Genomic DNA, 22673 nt, shown 5'->3' with positions numbered 1-22673 from the left:
GAGGGTTTGCCCAGACCTGGAGCAGAGGCCTCAGCACATCAGCACACAGGTCACTGCATCCAGCAGCTGCAGGATAACAGCAGAGTGTGCAACAAATACGCTAACACACACGTACATAGGTGCCGCTCTGCAAGGCTGAGAGGGAGACGATGCATCGAAGGTGTTTCCTTCATTTTTCATACAATGTAAAGGTTCAAGAAAATTGAATTTTAGTCAGTTCACAGTAACAGTATAGACGAGGCTAAAAGACGACTAAAGATGGAAAAGACTAAAGTCCATTTATTCAAATACTGCACCTAAAACCAGATACTGTCAACTTTTGAGAGAACAAATTTTAAAAAAATTTGAAGTAATGAGCTGATGAAATACAGTTAAATTTACTTTTCTAGATGTCTGTGAAGATTCTCAGTCATCCAGGTCATGGCTATTCTCATAGTTTAATCGTAGCAACTGGACTTGCTTGAGTTTCTTGAAGACGTTTCACTTCTCATCCAAGAGGCTTCATCAGCTCTGACTACTTCTCCTTAAGGACATAAGTATCTGGAACTCCCTACTAGTTAGTCAGAACTGATGAAACCTCTTGGATGAGAGGTGAAACGTCTTCAAGGAACTCAAGCAAGTCCAGTTGCTACGATTAAACTATGAGAATTTTCTTTTCTAGGTTACACTACTACAGGTAAACAGTTACTACAAGCTGCAAGGTGTTTGGTGTTGTACACTGTGTTTAGTGCTGCTTTCATTTAAGTACAAGATCTCAACTCTTCCTCCACCACCGGAGTCCATGGCCGCAGCTCTGCGAAATGTATTAAGACACAACGGTGGATTGAGCTAAATGCCAACATGTTCACAGTCACAGTGTAAAAACAGTTATACTGTTGACTGTGGTCACCATCTTAATCTGACATGTCAGGATGCCAACTTTTCCTAACAAGCAGTGAACACAGAGATGCTACTAGAAGGCAGAGGATCACAAAGCTAATACAAGTCAGAGGAATGCAAAATGATTGTACCAAACATCCTGCAAAACCAAGAAATTTTGCCTAAAAAAACTAAAAAAAAATGTCCTTAACGGTGGTGCTTATTAACCCTCTGAATCTACACCATCTTTTTAAAAACATCACAAAAATGGCAGCATCTATCACAGCTACAAACTGAAAAAACTAAAAGAAGCAGCAAAATCTATTGTTCCTCACACTAATTATGTGTGACACGGTTGAGAAAGTTAACCAAATCTGAGCTTACAGTCGGGATATTTCATCAAAGTCACTTTATTCTAGATGTCTCTTAAAAATTCACTAAAAATAGACCATTTGCATAAGCAGACTGACATGATAAAAAGCCAGTGTCTATTGGAATGAACTGCAGGATTTGTTTACACCGAGCAGATAGGATGCAAAGAAAACAAATCAGAGAATGAGAGCAAAATAAAATGTACCTGACCAATAAAATAAGTGCAGCATGACTCAAAATATATTTACAAAGAAGCAAGTCGTTGGAGGATACATACGGTGAGATATCTTTCTAGATACGTGTACAGTAATCTGAAAAGACCTTGTTTCTTGAGGTTGTCACAAGATAAATAGCTAAATATCTGAGTCTGTGCTGGTATGTAGAGCCAGCCGGACACTGCTAATACTGAGCGAGCAGACAACACACCCAGCTACAAAGCCACTCCCGCTTCTGTTTCCTGCTGACATGTCATGAAAAAGGTCATTTTTTTTATTTATGTCAATTTTATTTTCAATTTTCTTTTAAACACAAATTTAATAAATAAAGCACATCTGATGGGGTACACCATGCAAACATTACTTTCTACAACATAAAACATGTTTTTTGAACCAGCTCACCAATTTTCTGTTACACAAGTGGCTCACTCTGCTTACACGTGCTGTACATGATCCTAACGCCATGACTGCTCATCACCTGTACAGAATGCACGCCATGTTTTATATATATATATATACCCATATACACATATGAATAAATGACTAGGGTCGATGTGGTCTCACTGCCCCCCTTTCAGGCAAATATAGAACAGTTTTTTCAGGCTAGGAAGAATGAGCACGTCTACGTGGACGATGAAATGGTCCAAATAATGAGGATGCAAAGAGAGTGGATGTGAGATAAAGATGAGGACGTGGAAACACGGGGCCCTGAACAGAGACGAGCAGGAGAACGAGTGAGTGGACAAAAACATACAGTTTGAGTTTAAAAACCATCCACCAGCATGTCAGATATTTTTCTTTTCTTTGAGGACAGTGAGAAAATTACTTTGCTAGTTTTTTGTGTGGTTGCGCCAAACAACCATTCGATCACAGACAGAAGAGAGGATGAGTTCTAGTGCACATGGGCCGTGTACATACACAAAGACATGATATCACTGAAAAGGGACGTCAGACCTGGTGCCATCTGGAAACACATGAAGACAACAAACCTAATATGTGTGTAGTTGGACCAACTCATCAGCTTTAACTGGATACTGGACCAGGAGAGATCAGGTCCAAAGGGAAGTGTTTAATAACAAATATGGTGGAGGATTTTTAGAACCAAATGAAAACATACTATTTTTTATTCTGTTTTTGGCAAATGTATTTCGTGAGGCAATATGTAATGATGTGTATAGCAATGGACTATGTTAAAACATTATTACATCATTGGTGTCTTATGTGTTTAAATGATTCTTAAACGGTCTAAATGTATGCGTAATTGCATTTTCAACTTATTAAGAGTCTATTTTTTGGAAAGCTGCATTGTCTGTCAGCTCCAGCATGGATGAAATGTTAATATACAACGATGGAAAAGCACACAGACGGACTTACAGGTACAGGTGAGCAACGTGACCAGGGCCTTATGTGCATTTGGCAGACATAGAAACTTAGTTTTTGTCGTCAAATAAACCCCTTTAGAAGGAAACAATAAAAAATTAAATCTTTACATAATATCGTAAGCACTGAGCGTTTTCTGTTTATCCTGTTACTGAGCGGTTGTTGTGGCGTTACAACACAGTGAGTTGACCGGTGGGGAGCTCAATACTGAACCAGGTAGCTAGCTTTTATTGGTGTACACTAAAGGAACAGTTAATCAGGGGTACATGTAGAGTAAACAGGGATGAGGGACAACCCAAGTGCTTTGGATCCTTGGTGCAACTAAAACAATCTTTTGAAAGTTTGAGACAACTCCTGGCTCTATTAAGCGGAGAACTTGGCATATTTTAGGAGCGCCAGGCGAGAAAAACGGTCTGAAATTCAAGGCGATGTGACCCATCAGGACCGGTGCCTATGATGTACACAGATCAGTGAATACACACACACTTGAATAATGACATGTACACAAAGAAAAGCAGGAAAAAAAAGTCAAAGAAAAATAAGAAAGTAGGAGATAAACATGTACACAACCCTCATTTATTGAGAACAAGTGGTCAGATGTCTGACAACACTGCTTCGTATTTTGCTTCTGATCTGTCGGTGTTTGGGCTCCTGTGCAGAAGTCCTCCTCTGGAAAAAAATTAACATAAATCAAAGAGAAAGCCTGAAAACTGTTCATCCAGCTTATCCTTCTGTTCTGGTCCGTCTCCCCTTCAGTGTCCGAGGGGGGACGGAGAGCCGAGTCATGGGTGGTAAAACCAGGTGCGTGTCGGGGCGGGGACATGGAGCGATGACGGTCATTTACAGATGAGTCGTTTTTGTTCAGTGCATTTCTTTGCTGTGATCCAAACATTTACTCTAAATAACTCTGTTAGGAAGAAGCATGGAGGAAAAACAAACACAGTTATCATTTGTCCTGATTCTGTGACGCAAATAAAGTGTTTACTATTATCTAACGTCTAGTCCAGGCATTGCAATGAATATTCAATGAGTTTTAGTTTGTATGACTATGCTGCACTGCGCATGATCAGTTCCCTAAAGCACCTGGTCCGATATACTACGCAGAGACACATACCTGCTTCTCTTATTTCTCCTTGTGAAGAGCTTCTATGAAGGCTTCCAGTTTCTCCTGGATCTCACGAACTTTCTCTGCAGAGAAGCAAACAAGTGGGTTAGTTGGTCAAAAACAAAACTCAGACACACGTTTTTATCCTGAAACAACATCAAGTAGCTGATCAGTCAGCCAACACAAGATTAGATGGCAACAATTTCAATAATTATCTAAATGTACAAGTCAAATGATGACAATAATTCACTGGTTCCAGCTTCTCAAATGACAACATTTTGTTTTTCTTCATCATTATCTTAAAAAGAAGATGTTTTGGTTTTGGATCTTATCTGCTTCAGAGCCTCAACAACTGATCACCTGACTGAGGAAATAATCATTAGATAAATCAATAATAAACACAATCAGCCCCAGTAAACTGATTATCTTTGGGATTTGGATTGCTGGTCTGACAGTGGAAGACATCTGAAAACAACAAATAGAGCAATAGTGATGGATATTTTTTCTAACCTTTAATAGAGAAAAAAATCATCATGGAAACAACTGGCGGAGTCATTGATGGACATTAATGTTAGTTGCAACTCTAAAGTTCTTAAATTACTTTCTACAAATCAATTAGTTTCAGTGCAGCTTTTGTGCTATCGCTAAACGTGAAGAGTAAAAACCACGAAATGACATAATATCAGGACAGGTAGCTGGCTTTAAAGTTCCTCTTTAAATAAATAAAATATATAAACCCCCGTCCCTGTGGCGTACAGTATGTCTGCAGGTAGAAGTTCTCTCACATTTTTCCCATAACACCAGATGGTCCTCTGTGACAGTGATGGCCAAACCTCAAGGCAGACCTCCTTCACACATCTGATGATGAAGGTTTGCGTACCCGTTCCCAGTTAGCACAGACCACATCAAAGCTCTCGCCCTCCCCTTTCTATGGTATGCACCTCCCGGGCTCATTGTTAATGGACAGAGGGCGATACCATAACAACAACATTTCACATGAAAGGGGGGGAATCTACTGGAAAAACAGTCACTCACTTCTTTTCAATGATTAAACTCCTATTGTCCGGAGACTGCATAAGACGAGCAATCCTTCCACCCAACATGTACTGTCACACGAGACGAGCGAGCCATCTAAAGCAGTCCTAATCGCTGATTAAACAGTGGCTGAAGGAAGTCTGCGGGCCAATGCAGAGAAAGGGAAGCCGTGGCTTGCAATGCCAGCTGCACCTCCCGGCCTGGCTGGCTCTCCTGCTTCCCTGTCACCCTCGCTAATCTGTCTGGATCTCCCCCAAGCACAAACTCAAACACCAGCTCTGAAGAACAAACTAGCACCGCTCCAGCCTGATCAATCAGCAACACGAGATCCATAGGCGAACTATTGTTGATTGTTTTCCTACGTGGAGGCCTACTGAAAACACTGCTTTAGAGGACTAAAAGATAAATCACTGCGGTTTGGACCTCGGAGCAGCAGCGTCCTAAGTGTCCATTTCAGGTCAGCACAAAGGTGATAACTGTGTGCGTGCTTTGGAGTGAAACTGAATATCACACTCAGGGGCTCGTGTGCAGCCCCCCTTTTGTTGGGAGCACGGCTGCCGAGGTATCCTTTTCTTGATGGATGGAAAGCAAACGGTTGTTCGGAGAGGTGAAGGCCCACCCCCACTTACGTACTGGCAACGCTGAGGAGTGCTCGATAACAAGAAAAGCTACAGACACACACACCGGTAGGCAGAACTGAGAAAAATTGACAGACAGCCAGAAAAGCTTGGCCATGAAAGACACAGACACAACCGCCCTAATGTCTTGAAAACCTGCAAGAGCTGTACAGTCATGCCACCTCCACCTCTTTTCCCCTTCCTACACATTCACCTCTGGCAGGTGGCAGGGAAAAAAAAATCCCCGGCCTTTGATACTCTGTTAACACACTCAGGCAAAATGGCAGGGCGTTAGGGGGAGATTACAACACCTAATGGAGGCATTAAGGGGGCCTGTCGAGGGGCACGTTGACAAGTCACTGCAGCAGGTGTGGGGCTGAATGAAACATAACCCTGCGGTACGCCATTCCAACACGCAGCCCACCGCAGGGCACGGCTCAAAGGCAGCTAACAGAGTTCAGCTACGTGGGCCGTTTGCCCTGACCGCAGGACCACAGAACTCAATCCAGGCCAATCGGAGCAGGATTACCAACATCTGTCCAACCTGAAGAAAGCGAGATGTGAGGTGCGAGGGGGCGGGAGGCTTCGGTTGGTGTGAGGAAAGGAGGGTACTGACTGTCAGATCATCAAAACACGGGAAATCCCCTGGCTCAAGCTTCAAAGCTTCTCACTGGGTTTAGATGTGGCTCATGATAAGGTGCTGTGTGGAGCCTCGGTGTTTCAAATGTATACACCGCTTCACGCAGGTCAAACACGAACGTTTCTGCCAACTGTTGGGCAGGAGGTGCAGAGCTCTGGTAGATCACTGGAGGCAGCAGTGGTCTAGAGGTTAGATTAGAGGGTTTGAGATAAGAGAAAGACACGGGTTTGATTTCCCAGATTGGCTGTGGGAGGGTGAAAGTCGCTCCTTTCCTTTAACACCTCCTGTTGAGGCAACACATCACTGATGGAGTGCTTCACTGGAGCGCAGGTCCCACGGCTGCACCGGAAGCTCCTATCAAGTCAAGTAAATGCTATTCAGGTATATTGTGTGTTTAGTAGAGTGCAGAATTGCAGATTATTCATCTTTTGCCATGACAAGGGATGTAATGGTAACTTCACAGTGCAGCATGTTCCTCGGTTTTGGGGTTATGATTAAATAGCAGAAATGCATAAAATACCATTTATTTTAAACATTCGGAAATGGCTCATTGGCCATAATTCTTGCTGTAACAGCTAAGACACCTAAATCCTGGCTTACTGTCAAAAAGAAAAAAATAATAACATGAATGCCAATTGTGTGTCATGCTACAACTCTGACCAATCAAGTTGGAAACGATTACATTATCCAGCAACTATTTGGATGGTCGATTAATTGGTTAAAATTATCTTATGAGACAGACAGTCAAAACTCTCCAGTTCAAGCTTGTTAAATGTGAATACTTCTGGTTTCTTTCCTGCTCTATGACAGTAAACTGAATAACTTTAGGTCGTGGATGAAACAAGACGATTGAGGAAGTCATCTTGGTAATGATGACACATAAATGTAAACATGATCATTTATCATCATCAATAATCACATATGCTTTATTGCTCAGCCCTATTTGTGTAATGTGCACATTATAAAACATTAACAAAAATCACAGTGTTTTCCCAGTTTTAAAGGCTAACCCTGCTATAGCTGACATGCTATATGCTATAGTACCTTGCTGGGAGTTTCATACTGAACCAAATTACCTGTACTGAACTATTCAGGACAAACACACATGACTACATCCCAGCATTCAGGGTGGATTTGGTTGGGCAAACTACTGGACTGAGAGAGCGCCTTCACCGGTTTGCCAACTTCTCTTTTGCTGAGAACTGTTCACCTCCTTTTGCATCAATCACAATCAACAAAACCTGAACAACATCACTGATGAACACGCCAGCCACTGGTAGCATCTGTGCTGGAGTTAATAGCTAAAACCAAGTTGATATAAGGAAGTGCGATTCGATACAACTAACCACCAGTCATCCAGGCCTTAGTTTCTTTACTCTAGTCCTTGCCATTTTCTTTCTCACAATTCAGATTAATAGGAGATCATATTGGTTTCCAGACAGACCAAAAACTAATGGTGAATGATTGTCAGTCATTTGTGGAACATTATATAAGGTGTAATATGTTTAAGAGATTTTAGGCACGGCGTAGAGAAGTTGGAGTGAAAAATGTTGATTAGTGACAAGAAACCTGCCAGCAGGCTAAAATGACCAGCTATTAATCCTGAGACAAATCCCACTAAGACTTTTACCTGTCTGACTACCTGAACGTTAAATATAAGACAGCATAGATCAGAGCAGCAAAACCCAACCGCTATTCCCTTACAGAGAGATGCTTAATGACTTTAAAATGAGCCCTCAGCAGCTTTCAGGAGCCCAGGAGGCCGCGGGTGAATGTGAATGCCGCCTTTCAGAAAAGCCAATATTCTGTGGATAAAAACTGTGAGAAACAGATATTTATTTCCCCCAGCACCATCTGTTTGCTACCAAAAGACAGCAGCAAGAGGAAGAAAAGGCCACAACAAGGCTTTCTTTTCACCGTCCTGTGGAAATGCAACAAAACACAGTGGACAGAGTCACCATTGCCTGTTCCTCACTGAGCAGTGGGAGTAGCGATCTAAAACTCCATTTAGGCTCCTGTTTACCTAAGAGATGAGCCCCAAAACACAGTCATTCAACCGCTCACCCCTTTATCTGGTCATGAATATTCCCATAATCCTCTGGCCTCTATCCCAGAGGCCCCTTCTTTAAGATGCTTGGTGGTGTGTGGGTTGTCCCGGGTGGAGGGACTCTGGCAGCCTGAGAGAAAGAGAGGGGAGCCTTTTCCCCAAATCCTCTCTTTCAAGGCCTTCTCTCGGCTGATCTCCACATGAAATGATATCTCATTCACTCTCACTCTGTAGAGTCCCCTAAGCCTGCAATGGCTGAAGCGCTGGCAGAAGGACGACTGAGCCAGAAAGCCTTTAATTGACCTGTAATTAGACTGTGTGGCCCTGCTGGACAAGTAGCCAACACAGAGGAGACGGAGAACAGAGGAGAGAAAAAGATGAGAGGGAGAGGACAGGGAGGCCTGGAACTTACTGCGAAGTAGAAAAACTAATCCCCTTCCTATGGGAGATGGCCACTCTTCTTCACTGGATGTGAAAGGGAGGGAACCGTGAAGAAAGGGTGGCTGTTATGAAGAAGTGGCAACAGAAGGATTTCAGCGGATGAAGCTTGGTGCCAAGGTTGAAGCTACTTTAGCATGCTGCTCTGAAATTTTCTACTGACAAGAGAGCAGCAGTTCGCAGCATGGTCACTAGAGAGACCGGGGTGAGGGGTTTGGTTCCTGTTCCAACCTGTCATCATTCATGAAGAAACTTTTTTTATATCTCAGGACTGCCAAGGTCACAGTGTAGGTGGGAACATTGAACGTTTAAGCGCTCGGCTGTTTCCTTCTTTGAAAGCTGATCTCTTAATGTAACAAACAGAAAAGTCTTTTTCTTCAGCATGCTGCTTGATTTGTCACTAAATCTGGATTGTCACGCTATAAAAGCCGGGCCACGGGAGACATGGACGCAGGGAGAGCGGTTCTGTCGACGGCCCAAACGCCGTGTCTGTGACAGAGCAATGAATCAGCCCCTGCACTCATGGCTCTTATCTAGAAAACAGATGCCTGAAAGAAAGCAGCCCAACCTGGGGAGAGACATACATAGGTCTGGATGGGTCAAAGCCTGAGGTCAGCCAGAGGGCAGACGAAACAAAAACAGCCAAATGTAGGGAAAACCTTTGAAAACCAGGTGATGACTGTTGTTGAGCTGTGTAGTGCAGGTTTTATTGACAAGCATTGTTTGTGCCTTTGAAGGGCCAGACGTCAGGATTTTAGTGCAGGAGGCTGCAAAGATGAGGACGGCAACATTGAAAAATGGTGGATTAAGCTCTATAACTGAACAGGAACATTGGTAATTGTAAATGATGTCAATGCAGTAGTACAGAAGACAGACTAACTAGAACTTATCGTCCAAATATGCCTGTAAACAGTCACCCTCACCAAACATATTCCTCGGAAAGAAAAGGTCTGAGACAGTAAGTCTACTCATGACTCACGGTGTAAATCACGGCAAGTCAGGGGCCTGAAGTTTTCTAAGACTCACCTTTTGCACTCAAATGGAGGTCTGCACTGAGGCTAAGTGGCAATCAATCTTAAGAATCCACATGGGCCTGGGGATGTGAGGCTGACAAGTCTGGTTTAAACTGAGAACTTGTCATAATCCCTCAGAGGAACTCCCCTCTCTATGAATCAGTCACAGGTGTGTGGGCAAGGTTAACAGCAGATGAACTCTACAGTTAGCACATGAAGGTAAACACTACTGTACATTTGAAAATATACGCATACATCAGGCCTGTAGAGAACTCCATTTGTCATAATCTGTTCTTGACGTGGCACCAACCGAACCGGCCATTTAAACACAGTGACAGAGCGAGATAAGACAGACCAGCTCCACTCATCCCCCTGCTGCCCTCAGGTAAATACACTTTTCCAGCTGCTCTGGATCCCACACACCTTCACATCCATATAACACCGAGGTGACAGCAAACCCACCTGGAATTCCTTTGAGCCACTGGAAAAGGCCTGTTCAGGCCCATAGGCTGGACTTAGTGGACTGCAGGTGTTTAACTTGCAAAGGTGGACAAAGTAGTAATGGTTCCTCAAAATGTGCCCTCGTATCTAAGGCAAGGCAAAATCACTACACTTCAAAATGTCAAGAATCGTGTATAGTAATATATTAATGTTTATAATCACACACTGAAATAGGTTTTGGGCACCTGATGATTTGATACGTGCTGGTCTAAATTGATCGCACTATTTTTCTGCAAGCAGTCCAGAGGAAGGCTCTGCATCACCTTCCTGACAGCAAAACCTATTTATAGTATTTTCCACTTCTTAATGCATCTCATTGGCAACAAAGTCTGCCCTACCTTAAAATATCCTCTGTCACAATACATTTTCACATTTTTTTGTTGTTGTCTCTGAACCACACAACAATAAATCAATGAGAAGTTTAGATGAACCTCTTAGGACAGCATGACCATGAAAAAATTCCAACCTAAAGTTTTGCGGTTTTTAAATTGTTTAAGACAGACGGTGTATGGTTTTCCTATTACCTCATCTGATCCAGCACCTGATGTCAGATCTTTGTGTGTGCATGTGTGTGAGTGACAGGACGATCAGTGGAAATGGTTCCCTGGTGGCCAGACTGTGCTGGGAACATGTGAACAGAAGCCTTCCCCTCCCATCACCCCACATCTCTCTTTCCCATTTTCCCACACTTACTCTCTTCTCTTTCCCTGAGGAGGATGAGAGATGACTTCACAACCTTCTTCATAGTTTTATTTCTTTATCACCACTTCAATCATCACCTCTTGATTGGTTGTCATCGAAAACATGCAGCTCTTTTTTTTTTTTTTTGCTTCCGTAGTCCGCTGGATTTATTCCCTGAGTTTCTCTCTAGGGAGGATATCCAGAGGCAGCCGCGATGTGTTACAGCAGCGTTCCTAAATAATGCTCATGTTAGCAGGACTGTTAGCTGCTTCCTGGATGTTGAATTTGCTCATCAATCCCACCATTTTATTATGTTTTTGTCAAGTTCAGCTACTTTACAAAGGTAATTAAGTCCACATCTGTTTCAGCAACTGATCATGCTTAGTGGTCAGCAGATGTGTTATCAAGAGATTGTCAATCAGATGCCGGATAGCTGCCCATGTGTGTACAATATGTCTGTGCAGGAGAAAGATGTTTCTGGTTCTTGACACGAGAGGAAGGATGGATGTACCAGAGTGCAGAGAGGAAGTGAGAAGTGGGAGGGAGATAAAGACAGATGATGGGAAAGTGGAAAGAGAAGCAGGTCATGACTTTGGTAAATGGTGGCAGCTGCTGGTTGAAGCTTTGATGGAGAGAAGAAGAAACAGAAGCAAAAGGTGAAAGAGAGACTCCTGCAGTATAGAAGAGTTCAGATAATACGGACAGTATACAGCGGAAAGGAGACCAAAAGAAGTAGCTCACAAAAACAATACAGAAGAGGCTTACAGTTACTATCTGGAGCAATATAGTATCACATTTCAACGCTAGGCTTTAAAATAACGAGCTTAATTTGTGGAAATTTACTGTTTGACCCCCTTTTCAAAAAAACTGTTTAAAAGAAAACATGACCCGTGTGATCAAATATCTGAAACCACATAACGGCAGCATCAAAACAAGAGCAGCAGGAAATCATTTATAATACGAAGAGGAAGCCTTCTGTAGTAAACCAGATATGAGATGACAAAAGTGTCTTTCATTCCCTGTTAATCCTGTTTTTCACCCAAGGACACAGTACAAAGAGAGCTGTCATAAGACGTGAAAAAAAACTGATTTACAGACGTTTCAGGGTGTCCTGCAATAGAAAAGCAATAAGTCGGCTCATTTCGGAAGTCACTTTCCCACAACATTTTCAAAACAAAATTAGATGAGACGCAGAAAGGACTGCCTCATCTTTGCCTGTGTTATGACAACTCTGGATGTGCCGTTTGTGTACTTGACACTCCCAAACAGAAAATGGATCATTTGGCAGAAACCTTCAGCCTGAGGTTTCCTCCTTTGTGCAGAAAAAAAACCAAAATGTAACACTACTAAGCCTCTCAGTTTACAAAACCACAATGTGAGCTAGCGTGGATGTAATTCAGAGATAATGAAGAGTAGTCGTAAGTGTTACAGCAAGAAAGGTGTGAAAAAAGAGGAAGCAAAAGAAGAAGAGTCAAAAAATGAGACATAGAAGCGAGACAGTGTGCAAAAACAGAGTGATGGGGAGTGACAACAACAGACAGAAGTGTGGATGGAGAAAAGATGGAGCAATTCAAATGTATAAAGGTCATATTGAAGGAAGAGTGCATGGAAGTGCCAAAGAGCAGACAGTCTACTCACAGTCTCACTGCAAAAACCACCCCCACACTCACAAAACGCACACCAGTGGAGTGAGGCCATGTCGACTCGTGTAAAACAATATAAAAAAGTCCTCCTCAGTGGATGACCATGAAGACACTGGTTTAGTGTTCATGAGTAATAACAAATGCAGTCTGTCCCAACTTTCACAGATGTGGTCAGGTGTTAAACTTTGGTGTTAAAAGTCAACTTTTTGTGATCTCTACATTTGTATGAAGCCAGTTGAAATGTCTGAGACCTAACACTTCCTAAAATGGCAAAAAAAACTGAGTTTTTATGCAGCGTGTGATAACACAACACAAAGATATATCAGTGTACTTCTTTTGTGTGTTCGGCTGTATAAAAACACAAAAGAAGTATCACAGCGAGTCAGAGGAGAAAATGAAGCTAATACTAGGCTGATGGCTGTCTATCAAAGAGTGCAGTTTGCCAAAACGGCTCATTACATGATAATGGTGATGCATAATTTAGTGTCAGCATAGAGAAGAAGGAGCGCTGTCAGTGAGGACAGTGAAAGTTTAGAAATGACCTGAAAATGGGAGCGTGGATAAAAACCTGTGCCGCACAAAGACAGCATTTAGTTTTCTCCCAACATGAGTTTGGTCATGGCTTGACTCAGGCAGTGAAAAACACAAAATAGCCTCATGATGACAACACAAGCTGTCATAGAGTACCGTAATTTCCGGACTATAAGCTGCTACTTTTTTTTACACGCTTTGAAAACTGCGGCTTAAACAATGATGCGGCTAATTTATGGAGTTTTACGAATTTGCCTCGAGACAAAAGTGACATTGAGAGCGAAAACGAAAGGGAGACTGAGGAAGTGTGTGACGAAGTAATTCTGAGGCTGTTCAACTCTGTCACTGAAGAAGACGACTTTAGTGATTTTAGTGCGCAGGAGGAAGAAGAAGATAGCGATCAATGACTTTTCCTGGTAGGCTACTGTAGTTTTTTATTTTTTTAACCAGCCATGTTACAGGCACTGCTTGGAAAAAAGCATTTAAGTATTTGTGTATGTTACCGGTACGTTTTAACTAAAAGTTAAAAAAATCTTTCTGTGTAAATATCTCCTGTTACAACGTGGACACATGCGGCTTATAGACAAGTGCGGCCTGTATGTGTACAAATCTTGTTTTCTTTTTAAAGTTAGTTATATTCAGGGGCGCTCAATAATCCAGAATTTACAATATATCACTGCTCAGGCCTACTTTCTACTTTATGTATAAATTAATGCAAAATTTATGATGATTACTGGGTGCACTGGTGATATTACTCATGTATAAACAAAATGTAGAGTAGAATCAGAACGAAATCATTCGAGCAGCAACAGTTAACTGCATAATGTTTTGGTTTGTTCCTTAGCAGGTGTACATACACGGCTTATATCATCAGTTTTAAATTTTGTAGCTCTACGTGGTAGAATCTTCTTTGTGAAATTGCAGAAACACTGTTAAAACTGCCTTTTGGAGAGGCTAATAAGAATCAATGTAATCTTTAACATCATATTTGCCCTCGCACAGAGATTATAGTGTCTCAGTGTCTATGTTTATTGCAAACAGCAAAATTAGTTTTTCAGAGAAAAAACACAGCTCTGGCCTTGTCCTCATCGAGTCTGGCACAAGAAGCTAGTTGAGGAAATTAACAGTTAAGCAGATTCTATGATGTTTCCTGTATAGAACCTAGATCCTAAAATCAAAACGTGAATTCAAATCGACAGAGACCGACAAGAATGCCAATTAAAAAAGCCACTGAAGGGACACAAACTCACTGACACTCCGGTACTTTCTCTCCTGTGCACTCAGCACCTTAAGATGATACGTCATCTGGTACAGCAGAGGAGAACAGATGAGCACTTCTCACTGAGCCCTCACTAATCACTCTGGAGGAAGCTGCTCAAAGGAGGGCGAGGGGGAGGAGATGAAAGAAAACGAAGTGAGCGTGAGGCTGAGAGGGCATTCCGGTGAGCAAGCCCAGACAACCGGAGCTTTATTGTATTCTGCTTCCACACAAGAAGAGGGAGAAAGTGACTGCGTGTGCAAACATGCAAACACTTCACACATTACCACTGTTTTCAAGGCATCCTCTGTTGACACCTTTCATTCCTTAACCCTCAAATAACCTCACAGCACAAAAGCTGAAATCCACAGTGTTCCACACATTGTTGCGTTCATCAGTGCCAACAAGTTTCCAGTGAAGATGATGAACTTATTGTGCAAGGTTGTGCAGGTGTTCATTTGAAGCAGCCCTTGGCAAAACAATGCCGGCAACCAAAGCAATAGACTTGATTTGGTGTTCAAAAATACAAACGCTGAAAAAAGCTTAACTTCAAGTGTAATGGAAATCATGAATTAAAAAATAAATCAATTAAAAGAGAAAATAATTTTACCACTAATCATCATCACTAATCCTAAATATATTGATTGAACTTCACATCTTTGAGCGAACAACCCGATATGTATTGATCATTCTGGTCGATTAGCACACACTTGCTAACCTTTAAGGGAGAAATAGAAATATGTTGCAAAGGTAGATTTATTATTTCTAGAATAACAGTGCATAAATACTTTGGCAATGAGTTCTACATAAACTATTTATTGGATTATTTACTGCTAGCGCATGAGCTAGTGGAATAATTTTGGAAAAATTTCAAGCTAATCTGTTGAGGTTTATTTGCTTCCAAACACTTAAGCAGAATTTGAGAAACTGCCAAGAAACAGACTGTATGTATCCCATCACGGTCTTTTACATCTTTCCCATGACTAAAGGTTTTAAATTGAACAACTGACCTCAAATAAAAAAGAGGTAATTTAATAATGTGTCGATAAGGAACAAATCATACATGTATGTCCAATTTCGTGAGGCCCAGTTTAAGTTTTTGACCATGACACCTACGATAATTTTGCGAAGTTATTTCATTGTGATGGTTAAAGTTGGGGGCTAAAGATTGCATTATGCTAATGAGGGCGCTCATTAGAACAGAAGTACAAAGTACATTTGTGTCTGTGTATTCAGGTGCTGGTGCCAGTGCACGGTACACAAGCTCTCCATCAATCTGACAAGGCAGATAAAAAGCCACCAAGAAGAGAGTGGCAGCTGGAAACTGCTTCCTCCTGTTCATGAACGGCTTATTCATGTGACAGAGGAAGAGGAGGAGTGAACGAAGAAGAAAAAAAAAAAAAAAGAACTGCTCCACCAGCCATTTACAAAGCAAACTGCAAACACTGTAAGCAAAATGAAAGGCTGCGGGTCACTGGTACACAGAAATAAGGAGCGTGCATTCAGAGTCAAAGTAAAAGGGTAAATTCAAAACTAACACTTTAGAGCTGGGCGATGAAACCAAGTTTATTTTCAATTAAAAGGTTGGCAATTGTATAATCAACACGATAAAGATAAAACATTCTGTTTCACAATCCCTCTCTTTCAAAAAATGCAAACATCCACCAAAATGTTAGATCGTTGACACACTAGTAGGAGACTTGGGGTGTGATTTTAGAGCGGTCGTGATGGCTCAGAGAGAGACTCAAATTGATACAGCTCAGGACCACCACAGTCCTCCACCACACTAATGTCCGCTTTATTGAAATCTGGAAGAGAAAATTCCTGGAAAGCGCTCTCTGTGGCATACGTGTCACCCTCCACTTTGGCCTGGCGATGTCACTGAGAGACTCCTGACTTATACATCCTCCCCATCCCACCAGCCTCTCAGTCCCTTTCCTATTTTTTAGCTTTTTTCAAAATGATGCAGTGGTTGCAGTTAGGCAAAGAGCTGGGGTTGAAAGTACACGTTAATTTATTAAGAACTTAACATCAACCAAAACAGTGGGATTATGAGCAGCCCTACAATACTGCATGATTACAAAAGCTGTTAGTCTTACAATAATATAACCATTAACAGCTCCTTGAAAAACGGGGAAAGGGGTCTTTAGTGTGTGTCACAAATGTCTGGTATGAAATAAATAAAACGGCGCGGTGAAGATTTGTGTTCATGAGTGTGAAGTGTCTGGAAGCTCACAATATTAAATATGACACTCAACACCTCATTAACGAGCAGTGATTCTGGAAACACTGGTATCGTGCACTATGTCAAATCCGGCACCACGGTGCTTTTTCCAGTACAGCACACATACAAAGCACTTTCTATGAGGGCCAATGAAGCAGCCAAGCGACAGCCCAGTGGTCTCCTAAGAGGCCTGTGCTTGCACATTAGGCCTGGGCTTTGCTCCAGAGACGGCACTGTGCCATACAGCTGGTCTGGCACACGCTGACAAACGCACACACACCTCTTTGCAGTGTACACTGTACCATTCATTACCAGCGCTTTCACACACTCACTCACTGACGCACGCACCTGACCTGTATTTGTAACCTGAGCAATGTTGGGCCTGTCTGCGAATAGGGGCAACTAGAGCTTAACAGCAGACTGCCCCTGGGAGCACATTTCTGTCTTTGTTAAGTGTGTTTATCCTTTCTCCTGCCTCCTATCTCTCCCTCTTTGCCCTCCTCTCTTCCCTCCTTTTCTTATAGGAGAAGCTGACAGGTGAAGGTTGGCCCTCTTCTCTGACTTCCCATTAAGAATGAAAAAAGAGGGACAAGGTCAGTTTGACAGAATTTGAGGCAGTGAAACAGCAGCAGCAGAAGCAGCAGCAGAAAGATCCACTGAGAAGAAGAGAGGTGTTTAAAAAAAAAAAAGCCAGCTGGATCAAGTAGCCTGTGGTATTAGCTGGCTGACCTGTGGGGTCAGGCTATAGTTTGAGCCTGAGGCAATATGACCTGCTGTCTTTAAAAGGTCTGAAGAATGAAGGGGGAACAACACATCTCTGAGGAAAGATGATTTCATAATATATTGAATAAGGCTGCTTTACAGTGAGGCATTAACAGAATCCCTATTCCTGAAAAGCACTGCATGACTAAGAAGAGGTGTGTTCGGCTCCTGTCAAGTGTTCTTAACCCCTGATTTGAAAAACTACATTCAAAATAACCTTGGTGAAAGGCTGGTGCTGATAAACAAACTCCCCTGACTGAAAGACTACAGGTTCAGTGGCCGATAACAGCTGAAATGTGCTTCTTTAAATACAGAATGGTCAGACTCTACTGTATTCTCTCTTAAGATGACCAATTTAGAATAACTAAAATCAGCGCCTGGAAACTACAGCATCTAAATGCAGTGATAGTACATAGCAGAAGTGTATAATTAAATAGCTTAAAACCTGCAACAAGATCGTAAAATAAATCTCAGGAGCACTACATGTTAAAAGTTTTTTGCACAGGAAACTTTTGGTATGAACTTTTTGGTTAAAAAAAAAAACTTTGCCCCAAGGAAGCTCGCTCACTTTGTGCTTTGAGGCATGTCACCAAGTCAGCCCATCAGCCATGCAGTTCAGTCTAGACTGATGGACCCACATACCCACGCCCACACACTTGGGTCTAGGCTGCATTACACAGAAAGCCCTGTGCAAAGTGTCAGACAGCTAATGACCCAGATCCTCCACTCACCCACTAACTCAACCTGACAGACTGACAAAGCTAAAACTCTGGAACATACATTTTCTTAGTAGGAGGAAAAGAAAAAATCTGACATCGCCATAAAATTAGGGCTAAGTGATATAGGCATGCTGAGAGGTATAATGCCAGAGTACTGCAATATTGCAGCCATGAGTTACGACAAAGTGAGCTGTGTTGGATTTGAATGTATTCTGTGGGGCAGTTCATACATTAACTGGAGAACGGACAGAAGCGAGACATGGAGAAGAACAAGCAACAAGCTTTCAAGTCTGATGCAAATGAGGGTATGTTGCGGTTCATGGTCGGTCCTTAAACCTCTAGGCCACCAGTGCCGAGTGATTATAATCATTTCGAATAGAACGTTTCTCCGCTTTCAACTCACATTCTCTCTTTAGCTCTTGTGAACACTTTCAAACTACTCAACCTCCTCAATACTTTCTGGCATCAAAAATGTTGTGGCTCTGATCCCTGCCTGCTTGTATTGACATAGATGCAAACTGGGTGGCAAAACAAACGTAAAACACTCAGCTAGCTATATTCCAGCTCAGCTTCAATGCCGCTAAGTATGTTTTCTCATTCGAAAAAAACATACTAAAAGACTAAAAAGGTGAGAGACACCAAATTTTGATGCTGGACCCCACAAGCCTGTGAGAAGGTACAGTGTGCATGCACAGGTGTGGTTCTGCCCTATAGGATCCTATGATATATTCCAACCACATTCCCACATCTATCAGTGAAGCGAGTCTTTGGTGGTGGGAAGCGAAAACGTCATGCTTGTTTGGAAAAGTTTTGGCTTGACTTGCCTTATAGAATTTGCAAGGCCAGGCAGGTCTAGGCATTTTCTGTCAGTGTGTGGAATGGAGAGAGGACTGTGTGTTTGTTCACTCCTCTCCCCTGGGCTGGTGTCACAGAAAACCTGACTCCACTGCAGATGAAGAGAAAACAGTCCCCTGCAAAAAGGCAGCGTGTATGTGCTTCCTTCTGTTCTGAGTCTGTTGTGCCTGAATATAATGGTATGAACAACACTCTGAATGTTTGCCTGCTTAAATGCAAACAGTATGTATAGCTTGTTCTAAATAGATATATGTGTTTGTTCAGAATGGATGGAAACAGGTTAATGAAGGATTGAGTGGCCGACTAAACCAACAAACTTGGGACCAACCACCTATGTTTTGCCTAAACTGCCTTTTCCACATTAGTGCCTGATCAGTAGTCATCAGTGGTCAAGCCCATAGCTCATGTAAACATAATACGGCTGAAATTAATTTAAAGGCCATTCACACACAGAAATGTTTTTGTCATGGTTACTTCTCTTATTATTATGTATTTGACTTTCATTGTGAACAACGATGTGCGTGAGTTTGACTGCTAAAAGTAAAGCACTTCACTTTGAGCTCAGCTAAAATATACATTTAAGGCATTTACTTACAAGTATGGTTCATAAAATCACAAGCAATTGGCAACTTACTCAGGTGTAATGTGGCAACATCTACATCACTTGTACATAGAGAATGGTCTGTCTCTGATTTAGGAAGCATTGTGTAACCACTCGTTACATTTCTGAGATCAAAAATAGCATCTATATATATATATACATATATTTTTAGACTGTGGGCTTTTCAGTGAGAGAGAGGAGATACAGATGTCATTCTCAGAATTTCCGGCAAGGTATTTGAACCTTTCTATGAAAAAAAGGAGAGGATTTCTCTGTAATATTATAAAACTATTGGAAAAGCTTAATAATGTATGCGTAAATAGATGTGAAAACAAGTTAAAAAGACTATTAACAACCAAGAGAATCCAATGAAATGCCCTGAAAATACATTAATTTAAGTTTGAAAACTTTTTTTTTTTTTTTTTTTTTTAAATAGCTTTGGTCTACAACAGCTTTTCAGCGCTTTACTACAAAAATAAAACAAATCTGAGTTAGGACTGCCTCATCTTTCTCCAATATAATGGCGCTGAGCAATATTCAGTCTTATATATCAAGACATGCATTTAAAAAAAAGTATTTTTTTAAAAACTGAATGCCTTGTTAAGGTGTTAGTGTTTTTTATTAGTTACAGGATACTTTTAAAAAAAATGGCACATTGATTAATCGTATTTTTAAATACCATCTCTAATTTGTGTATTTTAGGCATTTTACTGTTCTGTAATCCCTGAAAGAAGATCATGTAGAAATGTCAGTGTTGTAAAGATTTCCTAGTGTACATGAGAGAATAGTGGCATGTATGTGCAACTTGTACTTTGAGGTAGGAGTCTGTAAATTCTGCTTGTCAGCGAGTGCCTCTGTGGTGTCAGGAACTATCATTATGTATGTGTGTGATATAAAGAGAGTTCTGAAATGGGAGCAGGCCTTGAATGTTACTTTGTGAACACAAACTTTGCTGAGCAAGCAGAGCTTTGCTGAATATGACCAAAGCTGGAGACAACTCATTGTACCAGCTTTAATTAGGTGCCTTCAGAAAGTAGACAGGCAAATAGAATAGAATAGAATAGAATAGAATAGAATAGAATAGAATAGAATAGAATAGACCTTTGTTGATTCTAAATTCTAAATATTAGTAGATATACAAGTTCAACCCCAAGAAATGTTTTTCAAAACATATTAACCGAGCAGATACAGTCCATGTACATTGTGTCACTGCACAAACACTACAAATAGTCCTTAAATGTTTTTTTAACCAATGTAAATGAGAAAAAATACTGTAGTATGTCTGAATCTATAATGCAAATGCAGATTCTCACTGAGGCAAGAGCAAAACGGCACACAAGTGTCCCACCGATCACACTGAGGTGAAATGAGGAGACGGTGAACTGTTTTACAGCCTCTCCACCGAGTGCATCTCGTCTGAATCCTACCAGAAAGGAAAACCTAGCAAGAAATTCTAATTCTCACAACTGTTGTCTGGAGGTTCTGGCCATTCATTCAGTGTGCCTAAATCAGCTCTATGTGGATAAATCAAGACTTTAATATCCATGGAAACACCAAACAATATGCATACAGGTCTGGTCGTGCAACTGGTGGAACAGTCCAAGACATGACTAATACTCAACAGCACCACAGTGGAAGTTACTGGTGTTTGCGTGTGTGTACATTTGAATGAACACGCACAAAAAGCACAGAAATCCTCCTCATCCATCTCTGGTTACCATTAACGCCAGGCTCCAACTGAGACCAGAGCAAATCTGGTGCTCTGACTCATAAAAGCCACTTTGCACTCACACACACAACAAACGAGAAGCTCAGAAATAAACATTCATTTGCAATATTATGTGTTTGGGTCAGATGCATGACCCCTGCAGACAGAGGGATGTTTCAAAATATGATTCACTTTAAAGATAAAAAACATATATTTCCTATTTAGTGATTGACACTAGCCTAACTTAACCATAACTTATGCAGTAACTACTAACACTGGCCAGCAAGTCTTCTTTAACTAAGTGTCACACTTTATACTTGGAACTGTGTTTCCCACACATCTGGAGGAACACCTGAAGCTACTGGAGCATTTTAGACAATGAGTTTTTCTACGTAAAGTGACCTACGACATTTTGCCATGTTAAATGAGACGCCCGATGGTAAAACCAATGTGTGGTGTCACCATAAGACAGACAGCGAGAGAGAAAGAGCACATACGTCTGAGGTTGTCTTTTAGGAACATGGGCACTCTGCAAACCATGCTGTATTTAATCAGCATGGTTGTGTTAACAGAGAGCATGGCTGGTACACACTGCTAGGCAGACTTGCACATACTCCATTCCATCCCATCTCGTGCCAATTAAAGCCTTCGAATACATTGTAGAAACACACCTTTGCATGTAGGAAGGATGTTACCACAGACATATATGTCAAGTATATTTCTATCTACCTATGGCCAGCCACACATGATGGTTATACACATGATATGGTGGGTTTTGGCTCTACAGTAGGCAGGGATCAATAAAAAGGTGAGTGTTAGTTTGAAATTTTAACATGTACAACATGCAGCTTATACATTTAAAAAAAACTGCTGCGTGTCTGGAACAGAAGCATCGAGAATCTTCTTTAAAAAAATAAGCTTAAAAAGCGGCTGGTCAGCTGACATCCAAACCATTTTACCATGCTGGAACTGTCAGCTTGATGCATTAACTAAGTAATCCAGCTACATCAGACTAGTCAACATGGAGCACCACTGACACCTACTGATGACTTTTAGATTTCCTATTATGGATCCATTTACCTATTACATTAAGATGCAGAGTAAGTTAAACTATTGTCTTGTAGCTTGGCTGCACATCATAAACTCAAATGCACGATCGCTACACCAACTACGGGGACAAGTTTAAACTAATATTCTGCATCTTTACTTTTAGCTTTTGAGTATGTGCTGTGTGTTTTCTGCTGTCTAAGTGTTAATGTCTCTTACTGAGATCCTCAGCCAGCTGGACTCGGCGGCCAGTGATGAGGTGGGTCTTCCTCTCCGTGTCTTCCCCAAAGTCATCCAGCACTTCCTTCACATTTTTCTCCAACCGACGCACTGAGAAGACGAATGAGCAAACACACGTACACAAAGGATAATAATCAATGTTTGATCCAACAACAATGCATTGGATTCTTCTGTTCGAATTAT

At 41.5% G+C, this 22673-nt stretch overlaps 1 protein-coding gene across 4 annotated transcripts in view; it reads right to left on the bottom strand.

Annotated features, from left to right (window-relative positions):
• Window positions 1–1713: 1713 nt before the first annotated feature.
• Window positions 1714–22673, bottom strand: part of opa1 (OPA1 mitochondrial dynamin like GTPase) — a 39689-nt gene continuing 18729 nt past the window's right edge. For all 4 annotated transcript variants that reach the window (XM_008287558.1, XM_008287560.1, XM_008287559.1 and 1 more), the window contains 3 exons: window positions 22470–22580; window positions 3940–4013; window positions 1714–3732 (listed from right to left, as the gene is read on the bottom strand). In XM_008287558.1, coding sequence (XP_008285780.1) covers window positions 3949–4013; window positions 22470–22580 — 176 coding nt within the window. In that variant the 3' untranslated portion in view covers window positions 1714–3732; window positions 3940–3948. The remainder of the gene's footprint in view (window positions 3733–3939; window positions 4014–22469; window positions 22581–22673) is intronic.

Source organism: Stegastes partitus, unplaced genomic scaffold, assembly GCF_000690725.1.
Source record: "Stegastes partitus isolate 25-593 unplaced genomic scaffold, Stegastes_partitus-1.0.2 Scaffold507, whole genome shotgun sequence".
Taxonomy (NCBI): Eukaryota; Metazoa; Chordata; class Actinopteri; family Pomacentridae; genus Stegastes; species Stegastes partitus.
The sequence above is the reverse complement of the archived record's forward strand: the minus strand, read 5'-3'. Positions and strand labels throughout refer to the sequence as shown.